The sequence below is a fragment of the Leptonotus elevatus genome, chromosome 11, assembly GCF_054856555.1.
Source record: "Leptonotus elevatus isolate MCC_2025b chromosome 11, RoL_Lele_1.0, whole genome shotgun sequence".
Classification (NCBI taxonomy): Eukaryota; Metazoa; Chordata; class Actinopteri; order Syngnathiformes; family Syngnathidae; genus Leptonotus; species Leptonotus elevatus.
In genome coordinates, this window is record NC_141249.1 from 6,649,620 (window position 1) to 6,673,608 (window position 23,989).

The 23,989-nt window shown below is 40.7% G+C and overlaps 2 protein-coding genes across 2 annotated transcripts in view; both read left to right on the forward strand.

Annotated features, from left to right (window-relative positions):
- On the forward strand, window positions 1-16,681 carry rexo1 (REX1, RNA exonuclease 1 homolog). The gene is made up of 16 exons (XM_086089660.1): window positions 1-320; window positions 2,944-4,718; window positions 4,802-4,897; window positions 6,069-6,282; window positions 7,418-7,539; window positions 8,830-8,967; window positions 9,086-9,209; window positions 9,334-9,456; window positions 10,359-10,499; window positions 13,365-13,478; window positions 13,555-13,628; window positions 13,758-13,868; window positions 13,958-14,073; window positions 14,177-14,315; window positions 14,647-14,767; window positions 16,296-16,681. The coding sequence occupies exons 1-16, from the start codon at window positions 140-142 to the stop codon at window positions 16,382-16,384; spliced, it is 3,678 nt and encodes a 1,225-aa protein (XP_085945786.1). The 5' UTR covers window positions 1-139; the 3' UTR covers window positions 16,385-16,681.
- The window catches only part of dmbx2 (diencephalon/mesencephalon homeobox 2), an 11,703-nt gene continuing 4,390 nt past the window's right edge, over window positions 16,677-23,989 (forward strand). The window contains exons 1-2 of the mRNA XM_086089661.1: window positions 16,677-16,794; window positions 23,842-23,978. The gene's annotated coding sequence lies outside the window, so the exon portion shown is untranslated. The remainder of the gene's footprint in view (window positions 16,795-23,841; window positions 23,979-23,989) is intronic.

Consider the following 23,989-nt stretch of genomic DNA (forward strand, 5'->3'; position numbering starts at 1 on the left):
TTCCGCTACAGATCCAACATGGCGCCGTAGAGACGTTGTTATTGTCCTAACACCCATTCAAGCTTTGTTATAGCTCACACGAATGAGTGGAAACGGCCTGAGAACATTCGCTTGGGCACGAGAGGAATAACTGGGAATAATGTTGAGATCAACCGGCTTCTTCCGTGGGCTTGACTGTCCGTTTTACACGGAATACATTGAGGGCAAATGCAGCGGCAATGGATGCAACAGACCCTACTGTCACTTCAGGCACAGCCAGCAGAGACGGCAGACTTACGGGGGTGCTGTCGAAACTAAAAAGCTCGAGGCCGCCCAAAAAGGTGACTTAAATAAGCGTGTACTTTAGGACAATATGAATTTGAAAACCGTGTTTCTCAACTCTGGTCCCCGGGGCACACTATCCAGCCTATTTTCCATGTCTCCCGATTCCAACGCAGGTGACAATCGTTATCAGCCTTCTCCAGAGCTTGCTGATGAGTTGTCATTGGAATCACCTGCGTTGGGAATGGGGAGCCAAGGAAAACAGGCTGGTCAGTGTTCCCCGAGGACCAGGGTTGAGAAACACTGCTAAGTGCTGTCATGATGGTTTGAGTATTTACGGCACGTGTCTTGTTAAACGACTCATTGGATAGGTATATCCAATGAGTCGTTTAACAAGTTGACTTGGAAAAGATGTGCCCAGCATAGACAATGTTAGCGTATGTTTGACAAACAAACATACGTTTTGTTTCAAATTTTCAAAAACATATTCTTTCAAATTTTGTTTTTGCATAGCAATGTTTCAAACGTTGTGTTCTAAACACGGCCAGGCTCTGTATTTGGTACCTGGGCCTTTATTAGAGGCTACCACTTATTACCCGACTTGATCTTCCTAATAGTGTTTCTCAGTCGCTTTGGTACATTCATCAGAATTGAATTTCTCAAAGATACTTGTTCAATTTTCACATCATTGTGCCCATAAACTTTGCAAACGATTATGTACTATTCTGCTGTTTCCAACATGGATTGCTTTAATCATGTATATAAAAATGTATAATTCTCTGTTGAATTGCCCTGCACCTGACCCCAAAACATTTTGGCCTTAGTTTATTGCATATGACTTTTATTCTGTAATTTCTACAGTCTTGCATGACATACAGTTTTCTCAAAAGAGATTATCACATGTTCAGATTTTGTATTTTATTTTTTAGATTATATAGTTAAAAAAAAATTGTATGCAGTGTCTTTTATTTTCTTTATCACATTGAAATGTGAATATTGCACAGTCTCTTGCATTTAATCTTCCACAGACACAAAGGTGTTACTTAAGAATTAGAATGCTGTAATCGTTAGGGATGTAACGATAACAGCATTATCGTGATATCGCGATATAAAAACTGCCACAATGTCGTCGTCGTAATGTCACAATATTAAAAGCAGCACATCTGTTGAAAATGTTAGGTTGATTTTTATTTGTTTAGTTCTAGCACCCTCTGGTGGCTAATTTTTTAGTGCAATTTAATTTTAATAAGGAATGTTTTGGCCCTTCTATGTTTAAAATACACGCTAATCGTCAGATAAAGGGGAACGTAATATGCTTGTGAACCATGTTAATATGTGGAGGAACTCAATGTGTGTGTGCATTAGCAAGTAAGTGCCTCAATATTAAGTGTTATTAGAGATTGTATTTTGTTTGTGTGCATTGCTGTTATGTACAAAAGCACAATATTGTGTTTTTTTAGTATGAGCTCTTTTATAAATGTTTTACAATATCATAACCTTTTTTTAATATCGCCATTCTCCCCACAATATCGTGAAAACCATCGTATCGTGAGGTGCATATCGCAGTGTTTCCCACACACGTAAACTCGCCATCACCCAAAAAGTTTTCAAGAAAACTATATCGCGACCTGATATACTGCATGTAATGTTAATTTGCCGTCACTTTGTGGATCGTGAGGCTAGAGGAGATGTAGTAACAGGACTGAGACCCACCCTCCGTCCACCCCCCCTTCTACCCACCCACCTCGTCGGAGTCCACCCACACGAGTAGATTTCAAATCTGTGGGAAACACAGTATCATGACATTTGGATGTCGTTACATCCCTAGTAATCGTTATCAAAACTTACCGGTAAGTGACAATTATAATCAGAACATACCTCCAGGGTACACTGTTATATTGACAACATGATTGAGCAATTTGATGTCTTATCCATACACAATTTATTTTTAACTCTCAAAGACTTGTCGTTTTGATGGCACGGACATGTTCATTGACACAGATATTTACTTTTGACAGATTGAGAAAGAAAATAGTCTTTGCAGCAGAACTTGGTGTTTTGCTATTTGTGTGAACTGTCTTGAGAAATACACTTACTGTTTTTACAAAATTACTTCTGATCCAACAAATGTACCACAGCAACTAAGAAAATTTGTAATATCACCATTCACAACTATCACATCACAATTCTAAAAAGCATCAATACTATACAACGCAATTTAACAGCACACAATTGTGCTACATACATAATCTGAAGTAGTTGAGAATATCTAACAACTTTACAAAAACATTAAACGCTTACCGGTAATTAAAATTTTGGATGGGCGAGCACCAATACTGCATCTGGCTGATACCAGGTCTTATTTCAAGGTATCGGTATTCCTTCTTGTGGCCATTTTACGACTAGAAATTAAAACAATTTATAAGAATAGAAAATTGGCATTAATGTCATGCAATTTTATTTTGTGATGTAGGACTTCTCATAGTGTTTAAACTAGTAGTAAAATACTTTGCTGGCTTTGGCGGCTCACCACTGGTTCAAAAGAATACTTCTATGCTATACTAATTTTCACCATGAACCTGAATCTGAGAATTGCAATGTAAAGCAATTAATGTGTAAGGTGGACACTATGAATAGTTTTTGGGGTTGCATTCTAAGACTGTCTAAACTTTATTCCTGCAGAAGAAGGTTATGACCCATTCAAACCTGAAGTTGTGAGGCCTCAAGAGCATCAGAATGGAACTTCGTCTCGCTCAGGAGACATCACAGACATCGTCAGTGGTGCTCTGGAGGTGGTCAACAAGGCCATCGAGGAGGTCCGCAATGAAGTGGAGAGGAAGAAGAAGAAGCTATTTCAGATTGGGGACGAACCGTATAGTCCCAGTGGAAGAACGAGTGCATCTTCCTCTGATGGTGTTCAAAGTCAAGCAGCAGCTACACACTTGGCCTACGATCCTGGCTGTTATCAAATGACGTCAGGAGGATATAACCCCACCCCTGTGTGCAACAAGTACACGTTGGATTCGGGCAGTCAAGGAAGCAATAGCAACAGCATGGAGTATGTTCCCACGTCATTAAAAAAGAATCCATCTCGAACACACACACACAGAGTCCCTTCTCCGGCACCAAGTCCAAAGTACTTAATCAGGACATCTTCCTCAACATGTAAATACACTGTGGACACTTCAAGGCCATCTACAGACATGGAATATGACCCACTCTCCAACTACTCTGCAGGGATTGCAGCAAAGCGCAAGAAGGATGGCAGCCTGTGCAATCTTATTGTGGCGGGCAAAGAGACACATAGACTCCCCGCATCAAATGATGCCGTTGTTCCGGCTGTGAGAAAAGCACAGCAACAGAGCTTTGACGCAAATAAGTACACTTTCTCTGACACTGATGATGAGAGCTCTGGAACCGAGTACAGACCTATTTCGCTAAGTAGTCTTCAGCAGAGAAAAGCCAATAGCATGGCAAGAGTTAGAGACAGTGTGAAGAAGGGGGTGGCCAAGGGTGTTGTACATACACCGGCACACATGAATCAGGAAAACTTAGAGACAGGGGAACATGTGGAGCAAGACATAGGCCCAGAGCAAAAGAAGATAAAGATTGAGAAGTCTGAGAAAGCAAAAGTAGGCCAAATGTCTCTTATCAAAAAAAGTAGCAAGGACAAGAGCAAAGAGTCACTGAAGAAGTCTCAGCAAAAATACTCTACAAAAAAGGAAAACAAGACTCATGGCAAGAATGATGATCGAAAGAGCACTGTTAAAGTAAAAACTGCTGATAAAGTTAATAAAGAACACAAAAGAAGTGATGGAAAGATTAATTCCCAAACAAATTCCAGCAAACAAGGTAAGGACACAGAGAAATGTGCGAAGGAAAGCAAGACGTCCAAGACTTCAGACAAAGAGCAAAGCAAGCAGGAGAAGAAACATAAAAACGGTCAACTAGATGGTAGTAAAAGAGACAAGGATGGAAAGAAAGTTAGCAAAAGCAGCTCATCAAGCACCAGCGCTAAGAGCAAAACTAGTTCTGCAATCAGCAAAGGTAAAATAAAAAACAACGCCAGCCCGAAAAGCCTGAAAGGCCTGGAGCAGAAACGAAGAACTGTAAGCCTGAGTCATGCTGATCTTTTTGGGGATGAGAGCGCAGAGGAGGCCGAACCGATCGTGGTGGATGATAGCGATGACGAGTCGGAAGAAGTACTCGTGAGGAAATCTGCTGACACTTTAAAGAGGAGGCAACTGAATAAGAGGAAAGCCTCAGAGCTGGCTCTGTCTTCCTCTGAGGATGAGAATGTTAAAGCGGCCGAAAGTAGCGAGACGAATAAAGACGCTGTAGTGGACTTGTCACTTTTCCAGGATGAGTTTGACTCAGATCCCATGGAGGAGTGTTTGCGGATCTTCAATGAATCCAAGGATGTCAAGAAGGAAGACAAGGGAAGGCAAGCTAAGCAGGTAGTACTCTTAATGATTCTTCACGCTATTCATTTATTTGGGTAAAATGTTTGGTGTCACGTGTTTGTTGTTTTTGCTGTCAGCCATCCAGAGAGTTAGAGGAGGACACCGAGAGCACTTTAACCACTCTCTTCCCTGGTCAGAAGAAGAGAGTCTCACACTTTACTGCCAAAGGAAACGTAAGTTGACCTCATCCTCTATCTCTTTCCTAATCAGGTGAACACTGTTCCCATGTTCACATTTGTTCCCAAACTTAACATCTTTGTTATGATTGTAACATATTATCAATCAAGTTTATTTATGTAGCCCTTAATCACAAAATAGTGTCAAAGGGCTTCACAAGCCCACAGTTGACAAAGATTGTGACATTGCCTGATCCAAACCCTCCAACCGGGCAAGGAAAAACTCAAAACCCCATTTGGGCGGAAAAAATAAAAAACCTTGAGGAGAAGGGACCGCAGATCCCCAATCTAAGATGACCAGGCTGTAATGGGTGGAAAATTGGCAACATTTAACCTATACTATGGTGCTATTATACAATGTTAGAACAAAAGGCATAATGTCCTGTTTTTGTTGTTGTTTTTTTGCGAGACACACATTTTTTTTGTGTGTGTGGGAATGAGGTCCTATTTTTTAAGATAAGGTCTTCTACTCCAGAATAGGCATAACGTTATGAAAAGAAAGTTGTATTTTTGAAATTCACCTGTTATATCACTTTCTTCCCTCATATTTTTATGTAATTTATGTCATGATATTCAGAATTTATCTTCGTAAAATGCAACTTTATTTTCCAAATAATATAACTTTTTATTCCTTTAAAATATAATTAGTAAAAAATGACAATAGCTATGTTTTTTCTCTAAAATACAAACAAAACACAACTTTTTCATACTAATCGCATTTAGGGACCCACATTGCACATACAGTTGTTATATTTATTTGGCATTTACCTAACGATGGCTTCCTTGGAAAAATGACTCCCAAAAAGTTTGGTTTAAATCTCCTATAGAGTACAAATGATTTCTTCATTCAAATCTACAAGAAGCAGTCATCTTAGTGCCACAGCACAGCTTTTTAAAAGTGAGGCTGAAACATGGAAGGATTGGCATAGTAGTGAGATGTAGCGCCCAACTAATTAACCAGACAATTAATTAAAAAAATATGGAATGCATTAAAGATCCCCCCCAAAGCCACCTCCCACCCCCACACTAAAGACACACTAAACCTAAAAGGGATTCAACTCAATCTGTCCACTGTTCCAACCTGAACCTTTTTAGGATGTTGAATATAATTTGTTTTTGTATCATCAATTTAGAGTTTCACGACTAAACTTATTTTCCTTCTTGTCAGACTGATGCATCTTCAAAGAATGAAGTCCGGCCGCACAGAAGACCCTCGGCTCAGGAGGTTTGCTATCAGCGCATGCAGATGGCGCAGCAGCAAGCTGCTCAGCTTTCTGCTATAGTCAAACCACCCACACAGAGCACACTGAGCTCCAGCTTTTCAGGAGAGAGGAAGAGGATCGCACACCGTCCCAACGCCTTGACAATATCCTCAACGACAAGTATGTTATCAACATTTATTTCTAATGTTAAGTTGTGCTGTTTTCTCCAACTCAAATTTTCATATCATGCGTCCAGAAGGAGGTTGAATGCAAGAGCTGTATAAAATATGTAATTTTGCAACAATAACATGTTCAAGTCACTGGCTTTATCGTGGTTGTAGTTTGAAGTGTTTTAGTAATACCCCTTGTTTTAAATATTTGGTCTCCTCAGAAGGACAAAATATTAGAAACATCTTTCCGTACAATGCTAATGTAGATCATGAGCATTCTAGACTTTTATTTATTGCCATTGATGAGTATACTTGCAGATTACATTTTTCAACTGGGATTGGTGGGGGAAGGTCTGATAATGTCTGTAAATGTAAACTGTAAATGTCGTGCTAGGAAGAAAACTTTACTAATGTACAGTCACCAGTAGATAGCAGCAATACACCATTCTAGATACGAGATCAGCCCAGTTTGTGAATTCACTGGGAGAAACCGCTGCATTTTGTGAAACCTACTTTTGTTCTACTGTTGAATATAAAACAACAGAAAAAGGCAGGTTTATTTATTTTTGAGGTGGTGAAAGGAGAGAGTCTATACTTTCATTTCGTTAGAGTCAGTATATCTACAATCGTTGCGCACCTGTGGGTCTTTAAAAAGTCAAAATGCTCTAAAATGGCTGGCGGTAAATATTAAATACCTCTCTGATTATTTCGGTCCAAATTATGCATTATTATTTTGTTAATGGATCTTACTTATGTGTAGTTGTAATGTAGAGACTTAAAGCAACACCCTGTCCAATTAACTTATCCGTATATATTTGTTGAATGGGTATCTTATAGCTGATAATGGTAAATGAAGGTGACAAAAACCTTTACAATTTTAGATGTAATTCCTCAACCTTGACAACTGTAAATTTAGAATAATGGTGTCTGTTTTGAGAAATGGGTGAATAATTTTGTAAATTAAAGTTAATATATTCAAAATTGTGTCATTTCCAGCTTAAAGATACTTAATCAGCTAATAACAATTCAATTTGAAGGGCTTAACTGTGTGGAATATTCATAAGATTATAATTCAACCCAAGAGAAATGTTTGATGGGGCTATTATGGATGTTTCTAATGATTCTTGCTCTGAATATTTGGGCAGGTTCTTCAGATGCTAAACCAGCTGGTAGCCTGCCTGTTCGGACCCAAACCACAGCCGGTATCTTGTCAAAGACCACATCCACCGTTGCACAAAAACGAATGGCTCATACACCTACCATGAAGGTATCTAATCTCTAGAATGTCTTATACATTATTCACTCAATATGATTGGGGAAATCCTATAGACATGCCAGTTTAACTTGGACAACTGCTATCAGAATGCCTCTCTAAAGTCACTTTTCTACCATATGGTACAGTACAGCCATATTTGGTATGGTACTACTACTGTTTGTGATGCAGTGTGTCAGTAAGGCTGGATTTACACCACAGGTCAAAGTGCCAAATTCTGGTTGTAATGCCTACTGTATATAGCAAGTTATTTTTTATTTTTTTTACTGTGTTTATATAGACAAAACACATTAAATAACGTATATGAGTACTTCAAGTCATCTTTATTTATATAGTGCTCTTAAACCGCTGCCATTCAGTACATTGCACTGGCATATTTTACATGGCACTCATTGACTGTTAGATGATACGTATCCCACGATTGGAGGAGGCCTGATATTATTCAGAAAAATTCAATTCCAAGTGTTTTTTTTCTCCCTATCATGCCGCCAATGCGCATTGTGCAGTGTGATAGCAAAAAAAATGCCATTGTCACCTGCTCAATGCAATGTACACACGTAGACAAAATTATTGGTACCCCTCTGTTAATGAAACAAAAACCCACAATGGTCACTGAAATCACTTTGAAATAATAATAAAAAAAGGAACAATAGATTAAAAAAAATTGATATAAACAAAGTGAGGCATTACTTTTTAATTGTCCTCCAAAATAATTATTTTTAAAAAAATCAAATGAAACAGGCCTGGACAAAAATGATGGTACCTCTAAAAAGAGTGAAAATAATTTGACTAGAGGGACATGTTTAACTCAGGTGTGATTTAATTGGTGTCACAGGTGTCTTCAAACTCATAATCAGTCAATTTCACTATTAAAAGGGTGACAAATAGTCACTGTTTAAAATTATAGCCAAGCATGTTAAATGTAAAGGCTTTAAGACCATCTCCAAGTACCTGTGGCACATATATTATTTCAGAAGCTTAAGATCCACAGCACTGTAGCCATCCTCCATGGAAGAGTAATATTGATAATAAATTGAAGATAGTTGGAAATGGTATCCAAAAAGCACAGAACAACCTCCAAAGATATAAAAGGTGAACTCTAAGGCCAAGGTACATGAGTTTCAGATCACACCATTCGTTGTTGTTTGAGCCAAGGTGAACTTGTTGGAAGACGACCAAGGAAAGCAAATCATAAAAAAATCTAGATTGGAATGTGTTCCTGTTAATTTTATGTGTAAAATGTGATCTAATGCCATTACAATCCCTGTGTTCTTGCTTGCTCAGAGTTCCTCAATGAAGCGTCCCATCATCCCCATTGACTTTGGGTCCAAAATCCCAACTATTACTCGCCAGCGCTACCTCCACATTTTCATAGACGAGTGCATCAAATTTTGCCCATCAGAGGATGTTGCCTTCCAGATGGTAGGGATGTCTTGAGACTCTAAGCTGCTATATCAATTGGTTAAGTTGCCATGTTTCTTGATGACAGTGTTTCTCTGCCACAGTTTGTCAATTGAAAACTGTTTTTTTTTGTTATCAGGGCCTTGATGAGGAAAAGCTGGTGTATGATCGCAGTAGCAGCAAGAAAATCTATCTCAATCTAGCTGTCAACACGCTGAAAAAGCTCCGTAACAAGAGCAGCTCCTGCTCCTCGCCTGCCATCAGTATGTCAGCACAGTCGTACATTAACATACACCATGAAATGCGTACTGAATGTATCATAATATTAGGCAGCGGCTAGACGTCTGTTTATACTACAAATTTATGTAAGTCTGTGTTGCTTTACAGAGGAAGGTCTACCTCCTTTTCGGAAAGCACAGTCTCATCAGGAGGTTCTGGGAGGCCGCCTTGCAGCTAAGACCAGTTTCACTGTCAATAGGATGGGTAAACAACAAGAAGAGAAGCTCAATGGTGAGGTTTTTTTTGCTGTTTGATACATCTTGTTTTTACCTGACTGAAGTACAATGCCTCAATAAAGGAAGACCCATTTTCATACAGTTCCCAGTTGTCTTCATGACATTGGGCATTTCAGCATGATGGTGCCTCTCTTAATAGTGTGTCAAGGCTGTACGTAAGAGTGGGTTGGAAGAGCTAAATGGCTTACTCATGGACCAATTACTAGAAATAGATGAAAAACAAAAGATTTGCTTGGTGGTTTAATTTCACAGTTAAGAGATGGGCAGGTTCTCCAGAGACCCAACTACAGCACACTATTTGTATACAAGCCATTCGTTACATAGCCAGAAAGATCCTCCTCTATTCCTGACTACTTCATTTAGTTGTTTTTTTTTTACACGTGAATGCCCCTGCCTTGTAAAATAACATCAGAGGAAATGTCAATGACACTGTAATCCTTCAATCAAAGGTCCTTATTAAGGCACGGCAGGGTGAAGTTAATAACCGAAATAAGGCTTCATATGCACGAAGGCCACTGCAGTCATTGTACTAACTGAGAAAGTACAAATAAAACTAAACACCAAGACTGCACAAAATTAGAATGGCCTGATATTTGTTATTTCACTAATTTGTGTGTGCTGGACTCAATTAAAGAAAATTGAGTTTTTGTCTTTTTTTAAAATCCCCACTGTACAGTAATCCACATTTTAAACAACTCATATTTACACTTTGTCCGCCAAATTGCCAAATTTGTAGTAAAACTGCTACCTATTTCCATTGCTTGCCTATCTAAATGCACATTTACACTTTTTGCTCCTGCTGCAACCCACCCAAAACGGGTCTGCGACCCAAACCAGCTGAAAATCAGTTTGTTTGTTTTCTTAATTGATTGAACGTTATTCTCTGCTACACTTTAGGAGCTGCACTTTACAGGAAGCTGAATGCGTATCTAATGACAGAGGAGCAGCTGCAGGAGCACGGATATCCTCGAATAAACCCCGAGAGCGCAGGGAAGGCTATTATATACAACCTCCCAGAGAAGAAGGTCAACCTGGACCGTAAGTACTGTAGATACATACGATTACATTCTACATGCACACACATCAGTGGCATCACATATGGTGCTCAACATAGGATTTTTTTTTTTCAAATGTACAGGTCACATTAATGATGAAGCAAGCTTTAAACCGAATTATCGTTGCCTCAACTAAAAAAAACACAACAAAAAAAAAAACTTGGCATTTGAACAGGACTTTGCAGACTTTTACTTCCATGTTCATGCTTCTTAAACATAAAGGGTTCTTAGTTCTTAATATTTTGGATAAATAAGTAATTAATTTTTTGGAGTTTGGGGGAGTCGGACTCACCTCCACACACGGCTTGGGTTCTGGTACCAATCCTCTCGAGAGGGGCTGGACCCTCTTCCACTCTGGAGTTGCCCACGGTGAGAGGCACAGAGCAGATGTGGGCATACTCATTGCCCCCCCGGTAGCCTCCCTCCGCCTACGGGTGGGGGGACGGGTCCTGACTGTTGTTTGTGCTTATGCACCGAACAGCAGCTCAGAGTACCCACCCTTTCTGGAGTCCTTGGAGGGTGTGTTGGAGAGCGCTCCCCCCGGGGACTCCCTCGTTCTGCTGGGGGACTTCAACGCTCACGTGGGTAATGACAGTGAGACCTGGAGGGGCGTTATTGGGAGGAACGGCCCCCTTCCCCGATCAAAACCCGAGCGGTGTTTTGTTGTTGGACTTCTGTGCTCGTCACGGACTGACCATAACAAACACCATGTTCAAGCACAAGGGTCCATATGTGCACTTGGCACCAGGACACCCTAGGCCGCAGTTCGATGATCGACTTTGTAGTCGTGTCATCGGATTTGCGGCCGTATGTGTTGGACACTCGGGTTAAGAGAGGGGCGGAGCTGTCAACTGATCACCACCTGGTGGTGTGTTGGCTCCGATGGCGGGGTAAGATGCTGGTCCGACCAGGCAGGCCCAAACGTATTATTGTGTGTGTCTGCTGGGAACGTCTGGCAGAATCCCCTGTCAGAAAGAGTTTCAACGCCCACCTCCGGCAGAGCTTCTCCATTGTCCCGGGGGAGGCGGGGGACGTTGAGTCCGGGTGGACCATGTTCCGTGCTTCCATTGTTGAAGCGGCCGATCGGAGCTGTGGCCGTAAGGTGGTTGGTGCCTGTCGGGGCGGCAATCCTCGAACCCGCTGGTGGACACCAGCGGTAAGGGATGCCATCAAGCTGAAGAAGGAGTCCTATTGGGCCTTTTTGGCTTGTGGGACAGGTACTGGCTGGCCAAGCGGAATGTGGCTTCGGTGGTCGCTGAGGCAAAAACTCGGACATGGGAGGAGTTCGGTGAGGCCATGGAGAACGACTTCCGGACGGCTTCGAGGAAATTCTGGTCCACCATCCGGCGTCTCAGTAGAGGAAAGCAGTGCGCCATTAACACTGTGTATAGTGGAGATGGGGTGCTGTTGACCTCGACTTGGGACATCTTGAATCGGTGGGGAGAATACTTCGAAGACCTCCTCAATTCCACCAACACGCCTTCCTTTGAGGAAGCAGGGTCTGGGGACTCTGAGGTGGGCCCCCCTATCTCTGGGGTCGAAGTCACTGAAGTGGTTGGAAAGCTTCTCGGTGGCAGGGCCTCGGGGGTGGATGAGGTTCGCCCGGAGTTCCTAGAGGCTCTGGATGTAGTGGGGCTGTCGTGGTTGACACGTCTCTACAACATCGCGTGGACATCAGGGACAGTGCCTCTGGATTAGCAGACCGGGGTGGTGGTTCCTCTTTTTAAGAAGGGGGACCGGAGGGTGTGTTCCAACTTTAGAGGGATCACACTCCTCAGCCTCCCAGGTAAGGTCTATTCGGGGGTGCTGGAGAGGAGTATCCGTCGGGAAGTTGAATCTCGGATTCAGGAGGAGCAGTGTGGTTTTCGTCCCGGCCGTGGAACAGTGGACCAGCTCTACACCCTCGGCAGGATCCTTGAGTGTGCGTGGGAGTTCGCCCAACCAGTCCACATGTGCTTTGTGGACTTGGAGAAGGTTTGACCGTGTCCCTCGGGGAGCCCTGTGGGGGGTGCTTCCGGAGTATGGGGTACCGGGCCCCCTGATACAGGCTATTTGGTCCCTGTACGACCGATGTCAGAGTTTGGAGGAACCAGTTGAGGTGGCTCGGGCATCTGGTTCGGATGCCTCCTGGGCGCCTCCCTGGGGAGGTGTTCCGGGCATGTCCTACCGACGGGAGGCCCCGGGGACGACCCAGGACACGCTGGAGAGACTACGTCTCACGGCTGGCTTGGGAACGCCTTGGGATCCCGTCGGAGGAGCTGGCTGAAGTGGCTGGGGAGAGGGAAGTCTGGGCTTCCCTGCTAAAGCTGCTGCCCCCGCGACCCGACCCCGGATAAGCGGAATTGAAGACGGAACTGAACGGAGTTATATTGCTTTCATTAGGACTAGACGAGTACCGATGGATCCCAGCCTTGTTTTAAGGTATCGGTACTCGCAACAGTGACCTATGTGGCCATTTTATGATCAGGAACTAGTTATTAGAATTGAAAAGAATAGAACATTGCCATTAATTTCATGCACTTTAAAGGGAATATGCTATGTTGGGGCATATAGTTCTTTCTTTAATATTATCTGACTACTCAAGTTTTGAGTACTCATACTGGTGAAAGTCTGAAGAAAAGTGGCACTGAACATCCCTAGTTTTTATGGTTTCCAATATTTTCAACCTTTTCATCTTCAGTTGACTTGGTCCTTACTATACTTGTTGGTTTATATATTTTGTGTGATTTTGTCTGAGGCCCTTTAGTGTTCTTTGTGTTCCATAATCATCCGTCTGTATATAAAATGCATAATGTTAACCATCTGTGTAATTGAGTGGGTGATTAGATTGTTTTCCTTGTGTTTGTAGCATTCACCAAGATATGCTGCAGATGCGGTGCCGAGTATAAAATTAATTTCAAGGGTAACTGTCTTCGCAAAGAGGAATGTGCTTTTCACTGGGGACGTTTGCGCAGGCAGAAAGGTAAGGTGTTGTTCATGCATCTAAAGTGGTGAAAACTTTTGTTTATGTCAACCTCTGTTCTGTTGTGTTGTGGCAGTGGCTGGAGCCTGGGAGACCATTTACAGCTGCTGCTCCGGGGCTGTGGGCTCTACAGGCTGCCAAACGGCTAAGGTATCTTCCAAAATCCAAATTCTAATTTTGCATTTCAAAGCCAATTAAAAAGGGTGTATCTGTGTATTTTTTATTGTGTAAGTTTAGCTCCATTTATTTGATGTTACTCCACACTGCACATTTCCACAGCAACATGTTCAAGATGGGCGTAAAGAGTCATTAGAAGGCTTTGTGACAACATTCAACAAAGATCTCCCACTAGATGGCAATGGAGGAGTGTTTGCCTTGGATTGTGAGATGGTAGGCTAATTAATTTTGTCTCTAAACTACCCTGTGCCAATTTGCCCTCATCCGAAATGTTTCTCTCACTTTTGTGTCCTTGTAACCAGTGTTACACAAAGCAAGGCCTGGAGCTGACAAGAGTAACGGTCATAAACTCCGACTTCAAAGTCATCTATGACACGTTTGTCAAACCTGAGAGTAAAGTGGTTGACTTCAACACACGGTACGGTTGTCCTCGAAATCCGGAATTTAGCTTGTACTGGAGTGAAGATCTGTCCATTGTAAACAGCATTGTGAAAAGAACTACAGTTTTTTTTCTTTCACAGATTTTCTGGCGTGACAGCAGAAGATTTGGATGGCGCCACCATCACCTTGCGAGATGTTCAGGCTGTTCTGCTCTGTATGTTCAGTGCTGATTCCATCCTGGTGGGACACAGCCTGGAGAGTGACCTCCTGGCTCTCAAGGTAGACACCCCATCATTTCTTGTCAACATGTCATTTGATTGGCCATTTGCAAGTTACCAGAAGTGACCCGTATAAAATAACTTTGGCATGTCAAGATAGCAAAGAGTTACATAATAGTTTGTGAGCTAACACCTGTACATGCAGTTTGTTCTTTGAGTTTGACATACTGTAGTCAGTACATATTAAAGGTTTAGCATGTCTAGACGTTCTTTGTGACTGACTGGTGACCAGTACAGGTTATATCTGCCTTGCACCCAAATTAAGATGCGATGGTGTGTTTTTTCCTGCTGACAATGAAAAAAAAATCTGTCTTTTCCTTTACCCAATTCAGCTCATTCACAGTTCAATAGTAGATACAGCCATCGTGTTCCCTCACAGACTTGGCTTACCCTACAAACGTGCCTTGAGGAACCTGATGGCCGACTACCTCAAACGCATCATCCAGGACAGTGGTGAGAGAACTTCCACAAACTTAGCATCAGATGTGTTTTACTGTACTGAGCTTTATAATGCCCTATATTCTAGACTATGCAATCATTTTTTGTATCATTTTGAAAAATTATTGAGTTTTATACAGAACACAGGGAATGTGAGAATACATAGAGTTGACTTTACTACTCTGGTGTTTTTGGCATCGTGTCTTCTAATCAGCCAATTTACTTTCAACGCTTTACTCCTGCCGCCGGCAGACTATAACACACTGTAGAGCAGTGAAATGTCAACAAAGTGACGGCCTTCATACATCTGAGCCGATCCAATGATACAACTATAAGCTGATGATGAGAATAGCGGTTAGCCTTGCTAGCTTCAGCTATTCTAATTGGCAGTAGAGTTAAAATAAAATATTCATACTAGAGGGACTGATGGCGAGGAACGAGGGTATGACATGAACTTCTTCGTCACCAAAATGTTGTGTCCAATAATGCACAGGCAACAACTGTGTGATAACCAGAACTTTGTTTTATATTCCACCACGCACCAGAATCACAAAATTTGTCGCTATGACGCTGTGTTCTAACACTTGTCGCAGTACGGCACACAATCTTGTGGACATTTTTTTTTTTATGTGTCCGATAGCATGGAAACTGCTAAATATGGACATCTATTCTCAAATACAATAAAATAAAACGCTTAATTTTATATTTTTGGTGTATTTTAATCATGTGTTTTATGTATTTCTGTGCTGGGCCGTCCAAAAGTCTCCATGTGAAATCAGTTTGTGGCACAAAAAAGGTTGGGAAAAAATATTTCAATGAAGTCATCAATTCAATAACTTGACTTTCATTACAATATAGTAGCAAAGTCTAGTGTCATGTTTAAAATGCAGCGATATTTTCTCTTCTGTGTATTTTTGAACAGAAAAGCAAAATTGCTACTTTTCCACATTTATGTATGAGATACAGGAGCCGTATTAAATATTCTGTCTTTACAAAAATAATTGTGCTCAGTTTTGATGCTGTTGAATAGATATTCAATTAGTCATATGGTTAATTGGTTGTTGTTTTTTAACAATTAATTTTATTTAGAATTGTGGTTGCAGTTTATGCTGTTGAAATGCACTGCATCAAACAGCTGTTTCTAATATTATGAATAGGCTTTACTGACTAAACAAGGTAACCAAACTGTTTGGATGAGAAGTTTGGGCTAAAATATGTGCCACCAGAAACTGAATTTGAATCCTTTTTTATTATTATTATTTAAAGTTGAATAAGGGTATTGGAAAAACTGAATTGAAATTACATACATTGAATTTTTTAAATTCAATAAAAAAAATTCTCACTGCTCAAATTCAGTTTCCATCCAAATATTGAAAACGTTTTACGTGAATTTATGTCGCTAGCAAATGTCACCAGTGCATACTTTTTTTTTTTTTTTAATGGAGGTAAAACGGAAAGTATGTCTTCATGGATTTCTTAAGTACTGAATTCATTATGTGACATTTTCCAAGCTGGTCAATCTCATTTCTTTCCGGATTTACAGTTGAAGGCCATGACTCGAGCGAAGATGCCTCCGCCTGCATGGAACTGATTATATGGAAGCTGAAGGAGGACGCAAAAGTCAAGAGATGACCTCACGCCACCCCTTCAGGCCTCACATGACGCCAAGGAAGGACATTTGGAGCTGTTGGGACAGTTTAGTCCAGTTTTGAGCACAAACAGGCCACAAGCACCTATTGTTGTGGCTTCTTGCCTATTACAGAGATAAGCAATAGGAGCCCTCATTATCAGTGTTACTTGTATTGACAATTCAGTCCTCGTTTGTATGTGAGTCAAAGTGCATATGTTTATTGGTTTCTTTGAGCCATTTTAATGCCCAAGGCCTCAACAGCAATCAGAATAAAATATTTTGTGTTGTTCACAGGAGAAGGAGGTGGGGGCGGTGTTGTCAGTACTATGACAGGCTACATTGCACTAGAGGAAAGCTCTTGACGTGTCTTCTGTGCGAGTTCATCTATGTTAACGTGTGCTAACTTCCAGTGGTAAGGAAGTCACTTTTTTTTTCATGTTGTGCATAAGTGCATTGCACTCTTGGTCTGTTGGAAGGTTACCATGGTCTTTCCACATTGCACCGACGTCCTGTTTATAAAAGGCTAATTGCATCACGTTCAGTTAGCAAAAATGTGACTGAGCGTATCATACTTGATCATATGAAGAAAACACATTGTGCTTACTCTAAACTATTTAATATATTTACAGTATAGGACTGTACTTTTCTTGATCATGTCTTTCATGTGGGCTGCATGAAACTGAATATCAGAAAGCTTATATTTCTAAGCTTAGTGTCATCGGCCTAAATTATTATTATCTATATGAGGTACCCTATTATGTAGTTTGGTTGATAATGACCAAACAGTGCTGTAAATAAGCTCTATGCAGCTTCATTTTGTATTTCTGTATTTTTGGTTGTTTATCTTTTCTATTAAAAGGGTATTAGTAGAAAGAGGTCTGTGTTTCCCCCCGGCAGAAATAGCTAGTGACAGCTCTGTCCCAAGTACAGTGCAGGACATCTTGCAGTGCGCCCATCCCGACCGACTTTCCTCTCAACAGCAGGTGCAGCTGCTGTAAACCTCCTTTCTCCAGCAGATGTGATAAATGGGAGTGAAAGGCTAAAGTGAGACGCCCATCCCTTGCCTATTAAGCTCCTCACGTCGCATGTCAGGATGCATTTCCCCCGGCCGGGCCAGAGTGCCCAGGTATGAAAAGAGCCAGATAGCTGGAATCAATAGTGACACAATGTTGCAGTGACAGGGAGGGGGATTCCTAGTGTGTATTGACTGTTGCAGAGGATTTTTTTTTTTTTTAAACGTGTGGAGCAAAGCGGCTTAGACGGGTCGTCTTCATTATCAAATTCGATCAATGCTCGCCTTTCTCTCACACTCTCGTGGTCACCTTTGAGTAGTTTGGGTCACGCCGATGTGGTGGCTCTGAAATTGACCCCATGCTGAGCGACGGAGAGCTCAATTATCGCTGCGTGAGCCCGAGCAAAGAAGCACTTGAACTTTTTTCCATTATGTAACGTAGCAATGTAACTACTGACTATTCTGATTACTACAGTTTTTTAAACAAGAACATTGTAGAAAAGAAATATTAAATTAGAATAAAATGTATAATATAGTCAAATGTGTTTAAATTATCAACCACAATCAAGAATCAGGTCTTTTAGCTCTTCTAATCAGCAATGATTGCAGTGAGTGTACATGCAGAAGGTTGCATGTAAGTGAACCAAACTACCGGTATGCACAGTACTTAGAGAAGGCAGCAGTGGTTAAAAAAAATACCTGTAAACATTTTCTTTCTGTGGTCCAACATCAACCCTGAAGCTGTGCAGCGTCACCCACTATGGTTGCTCTTGACTTCCCTTAGACCAGGCCTGGGTTAGGAACCTTTACTGTCAAAAGAGCCATTTTAGGCCAAATAAATAGCACAAAAAAAATTTGTGTGGTGCCACAAAACAATAGAACATTGTGATGACGGAAACAGTGTGTTAGTCTAATAAACTGTGGGCCCAAGAGCTATAAAGAGTTGCACCATAACAAAAAAAATGCAGCATCCAATACTTTGAGATTCATTGTCCTCTACCTTTCGTTTTTGTATTTGTTTATTTATTTGTAATTTTTCAAAGTTCATTTTTCATACATTTTTTTAGGCTTTTCTGCCTTTCGGTCAAATTTCTGACATTTGTGGCAATTTTATAGACATATGGTCCTTTTTGCTAGTAATTTTCTGACTTTTTGGCAAATTTATGGACATTTTTCTAGTTTCTTCTTTTGTTTTTGGACATTTTATAGTTATTTTTTTGAACGTGTTCTTTTTGGGAAATTCCAAAATGGTAAATTTCTGCCTTTCTTTTATTTTTAGACATTTTAGGTTAATATTTGAACATTTTCTTTTCTGCCTTTTTAAAAAATTCCATTATATGACATTTTTGGCAATTTCATGTTAAATTTCTGTTTTTCCTCTTCCATTTTGGACATTTTTAGGTAGTTAAAAAAAACAACTTTCATCCCACTTCTTCTGACAACTTACATTTTTTTACTTTTGAAATATTTAATTATTCTTTAAAAAAAAATCTAAATCATGACTTCATTTGAAGAATATTTTATCTAATTTAAAAAAATATATATATATTTTTTACGAGTTTTCTTAGAGATCCACAGGGAGCCAGGAGAGGGACTAAAGAGCCAGATGTGGCTCCGGAGCAGCAGGCTGCAGAGCCCTGCCTTAGACCTAGTTGCCCACCCCTTACAATTGTCTTTAATCTTTAGCACTGTGCCAATTAAGAGGCTGATCTCGACTCAGCCTCGTGTATTGATCTGCTTTGTTAGGCTCCCGAGGACTGAACATATAAAGAGCTAATTAGAAAGGTATATGTATCAACACACCCTTATAATAGGTTGATTGTATAGAATATTTATCATAACCCACTTGATCAAGCTGATGTGTAACATTTATTCAAATTATTTTGATATTCTGAATGTACATTCTGAAACTACATTTATACAATGGTGTGAGCATATGAGTGCACTTGGTCAATATCAGTGTAAGCCTGGAGTGTCATAGCCAGTGTCAGAGCTCACAGCGTGATCCTGGCTGCTTAAGAAGACCCACTGACCCACCGCCCGCTCTCCCACTCCGTCTCAGGTCAAAGGCCAGCCGGCCCTATCGATTCCCCCCATCAAGGGCGCTTTAGCTCCTCCGCCCGCTTACCGCTCTTCGGCCCAACTGCTCCTGTAGCAACATCGCCCTCCCAAAAGCCCCTCAATTGTGCGCCGCATGCCGATTGATCCAGTGGCTGTCCAAGGGGGCCTTCCATTCAGATAACTGACAACTACAAAGGTCCCCTCTTGACAGATCTTGTCAATATAAATTTCCACTATTGATAACTCATTAAAGAAAGCCGCGACATAAGGGGCCTTGCTTTAAAAACATCTGTTTAACAGGAGACATTAACAAAAAAAGTGTCAGAACAAAAAAGGGGATAATAAGCCACCTTCTCGCTCCTCATTCCCATCTGTGCTCTATTAGACAAGTATATTAAAAGGGGAAGTCAATCCCAAAATGTTCTATACAATATGTTGTATGCACCCCCACTAGTCTAAACATGACATTCTGATTAATATTGCAACCAAATCCACCCTTTTTTTATTCATCTTCGGGCGACCATTTTGCCACTTGCTGTCAGCTGAAAATGACATTGCAGGTATTGACCAATCACGGCTCATCTGAGTTTGGTCGGGACATTCGCTAGCTGAGCCGTGATTGGTTGTTACCTAACTGTGATGTCATTTTCAGTCGACAGCAAGTGGCAAAATGGCCGCCCCCTGAGATGGATAAAAGCAGATGGATTTAGCTGTTTAATTCACATTTCACAAACTATAAATTAGAATATCGTGTTTAGACTAGTAGGGGGTGCATACAACGTGTTGTTGTGAGGACTTACCCATTAAAAAACTAGAAGACGAACTATTGAGTGTGATTGAGTTGATCATCATTATCATGAATGACTACTTTATTAACTAATAATTTTATCCTGTGTATTTCAGCACAATTGATTATTAATACATTCTAAAAATGTACACTAAAAACAGTTGGGTCAAAAGTAACCCAATTATGGATAAAAAAAAATTGACCCAACTTTTTGGGTTGTTTTATACAAAATGACCCAATTTTTTGACCCAAGTAGAGGATCTGACCAATATTTATGAGTTGCTTTACGCTGAAAGACTTATTTCTTGACTCAAAGTTGGGTCAAATTGACCCAAGTAGAGGATCGGTCCATTTTTTACCCATAGTTGGGTTATTTTTGGCCCAACTGTTTTTAGAGTGTACAATTATTATTACACACAGGCATGAGGAGAGCATTTGTACAGAAAGTCCCAAATTGAGATGCTCCATCTTGCTGCCCTATGAAAGCTAAAATGTAAAAAGAAAAAGAAAAAAAGATTGGCTGGCAACCAGTCCAGGGTGCACGCTGCAGCCCCTTGCTCAGTCAGCTGGGATAGTTTCACCCGTATCCCTAAATAGGAGAAGTGGTTAAAAAATAAAATGGAATTGCATGTTCGACCAAACCAGACCCACAGGCCACAGGGTCCCCAACACTACATTGCTGGAAATTTACATTGAAAGGGACTCAAAATGGCAAAAGTTTCCCACTTTATGTCATTAAGAAGGCCAAAATATGTGTTCACTATTAGGCAGCTGTGATACAACATATTGTGTAGTAGCTACAAGCATGTCTTCACCTGCTCAGTAATGTGACTGGCCTTTTTGTCTTTCATGCACTGTAATCCATGCATGTGTAAGCGGATCCCCTAAGAGGAGGATCACAGTTTTGGAACGCTTTTACACCCATCTGGGGAGGGGGGATCCACTAACTACTTATTTTCTCACCCTTCAATCTTCAATGCCAGCTACTTATGTGCAGGTGATTATAGTATGTGTTGCACCAAATCAAGCGGTTTTCACACTGGAGTTACTAAAGCATGCTACCTAAAACAGTGTGCCTATTGAAATTCACCAGTTACTCTTTTTTGTTCTGAAAATGTACTACAAAATATCTTCATTCAACTGTCCATCTCGATGTATAGTTGGCTGGCTGTCAGAACAATTACCGGAAATGCTTTTTCACAATTAGCCTAATTTTGGAATTGAATATATTACAAGAAAAAGAAGTGTGTAGTGACTTTCAGGAACATCCTGTATGTATTTTGGCTCAACAAAGCTTGGGAAACCGAAACCCTTCCTTATAGAAGTTTTTTTTTCATAAGAGCACTGAAAAAGGCACACACCGTGACCCTGCAGTCGAATAATTATCCCTAAGTTTTGCATTAGGGTTGCTCTCACTTGCTCATGTGGGAACTTGCATCCAACCAATGAGGGAACTGAGAAGAGACTTGATGACTACAAGATGAACTCGGTCAAAACCTTAGTGGCCTTCCGAAAGGGAAACGGTGATGGAGGGAAGGGGGTACTAGTGGCAGCGAATTGAGACAGCGTTGGTGTGGGATGGTGAGGGTCACACACAAGCCTACTCTTTGTGTGCCTTTAATCCCCCTAACCAACACATCTTTGGCCAGGTTTCATCATGAAAGTGCCATGAAATAACTACTTTTTCCCCCCTTCTCGCGCTAAATCTCCCTTAATCCTACGGGCTGCCGAGACAAAGGCCTCTGGGACCTAATCCTGGAGCTTTTAGTGGAGCTGAGGGGCTGGCCGACAGAGCCTCTTCTAAATGACTTATTTCTATCGGACACTAATACAGCTTGACAGCCAAGAGCAGCGAAAGGAGGAAGACAAAAAGGCCAAGTGGGAGGGGGGGGGTAAAAAAAAAAAAAGTCTGCAAACATTTTCACATATTTTCAAAGTCTGAGCTGTTGCTTATGTGAGTGAGTGGAAGAAGTGAAGTCCAAGTATGAGTCTTCACCCTCTAAGTCAATATAACAAGGGAAAGTTATTACTTTTTCCTGTGATAGAGTATATATAAGACGTTACGCATCTTGATATATTTTAAGGCAAGGAAAGTTTATTTGTATAGCACATTTCATGTACAGGACAATTCAAAGTGCTTTACATAAAAGCATTACAGAAAGAGAAACAAAATATTATTCAGACATTGCAAAAATCATAATAAAAATCATCTAAAATAATTAGATTACAATGATAAAAAAAAAAACATCAGTCTAAATAAATTGAAATATTGCATGCATTTAGATATTGATACACCATTACAGTAATCTATCCTACTGAAAATAAAAGTTAAATTAAAGTGGAACAATTTGGTATGGTTTGATTTGATGCATTCTTTTAAATCAAAAGCAGACCTGCCTGGTGTGATTCTTGGCCTTGATCATAATTTTTCTGTTTGTGCCCAATATTCTTTTAACAGACCTCTTCACTGAGAGAAAGGGGGGTGAATAATTTCGCACACTCTATTTTTCAGCAATGTACAGTATTTGTATTTTTCAAAAGTCTAAAATATTGTATACATTTTATTCCATGTCACAATTGTGTTGACTTTTCACCAAAACAAATAACAAATAAAATGAAATTGTATATCTTTATGTTTGAAGCCTGAAATGTGACAGAAGGTCAAAAAGTTGAAGGGGGGGGGGGGGGGTAATACTTTTGCAAGACACTGTAAGTAGTAGTTACGATTTGTATAGTCCCAAAAGTACTTTCTGACACCAAATTATTTAATGCAGGGCAATAAATGCCACATTTGATAATATTTAAATAATAAAGTCACACGTTCAATTATGCATTATTTATACAGACCTGTACATTTATTTTTAGTGATTTGCATGTGGTTACTTGGCAACAGTTATCACTTTTATGTTTCCCATTACTAGCTCTTTCTCATGTACCAAAATAAAGTAAAACAAATATTTGAATTGCCACAGAACAATTTTGATGCAGCTTTTTCGATTGTGCTGGTGTACCTAATAAAGTGTCCCGTGGGTGCATGTCAAACTCCCATTGTAAATATGCAAGTCTTTAATTTTTAAAAGCTTTCCAACACTGTAAAATTACAAACCACCCACACTAACCGATAGATAAGAAGTGCATGTGCATATGAATATAAATTGAAATGAGCTCTGAGCTCTCTGGGAATATTCCTAATTGAGTTTCCTTTGAAAAAGTTCTCAACAGGTTTGATTTGGGATTACCTTCACACGGTGACAGTTTACCAGGGGAAATATTGTGTGTGTTAGCAAAACAAACCCCCCTGGGAAGAGGGGAGGTAAGAAGGGGATGGTGGCGGGGGCCGTCAAAGGCGGCAGCAGCATGATGGGAGAACGAAAAGGGGACTGACTGAGAAGGCTGCTATTTTAATCTGGGCTGCCTCAGAGATTAGCCCACCACATTGTTTTAATTGTTTTAACGCCCGCTTGTAGGGGGATCCTTGGCATAAATCTCCCAAGTTCAATAGTTTCACAAACTTGAGCCCTGTGCAACCCCCACATACCCCCTCCTCATCCCACCTAATCCCATCTAATACCTTTCTTTCTATTGGCTAATGGTTGAAGGGAGCCTGCCTAAATGCTTCTTAAATAGTGCGGGCTGACAATGCTCGCAAGCAGCTGAGACGGACTGGGAGCTCCTGCACTGGGGATAAACGCTACTGCTGCACTGAGAACTCAAAAAAACAAGATTAACATCTCAGGTAAACCACCT

Bases quoted from the DNA above. Each gene is read 5' to 3' on its own strand.
- rexo1 (XM_086089660.1), top strand. From the start codon at position 140: ATGTTGAGATCAACCGGCTTCTTCCGTGGGCTTGACTGTCCGTTTTAC. The intron at 9,210-9,333 runs GTATGTCAGCAC...GTTGCTTTACAG, and splicing joins CTGCTCCTCGCCTGCCATCA to AGGAAGGTCTACCTCCTTTT. The intron at 10,500-13,364 runs GTAAGTACTGTA...TTGTGTTTGTAG, and splicing joins GAAGAAGGTCAACCTGGACC to CATTCACCAAGATATGCTGC.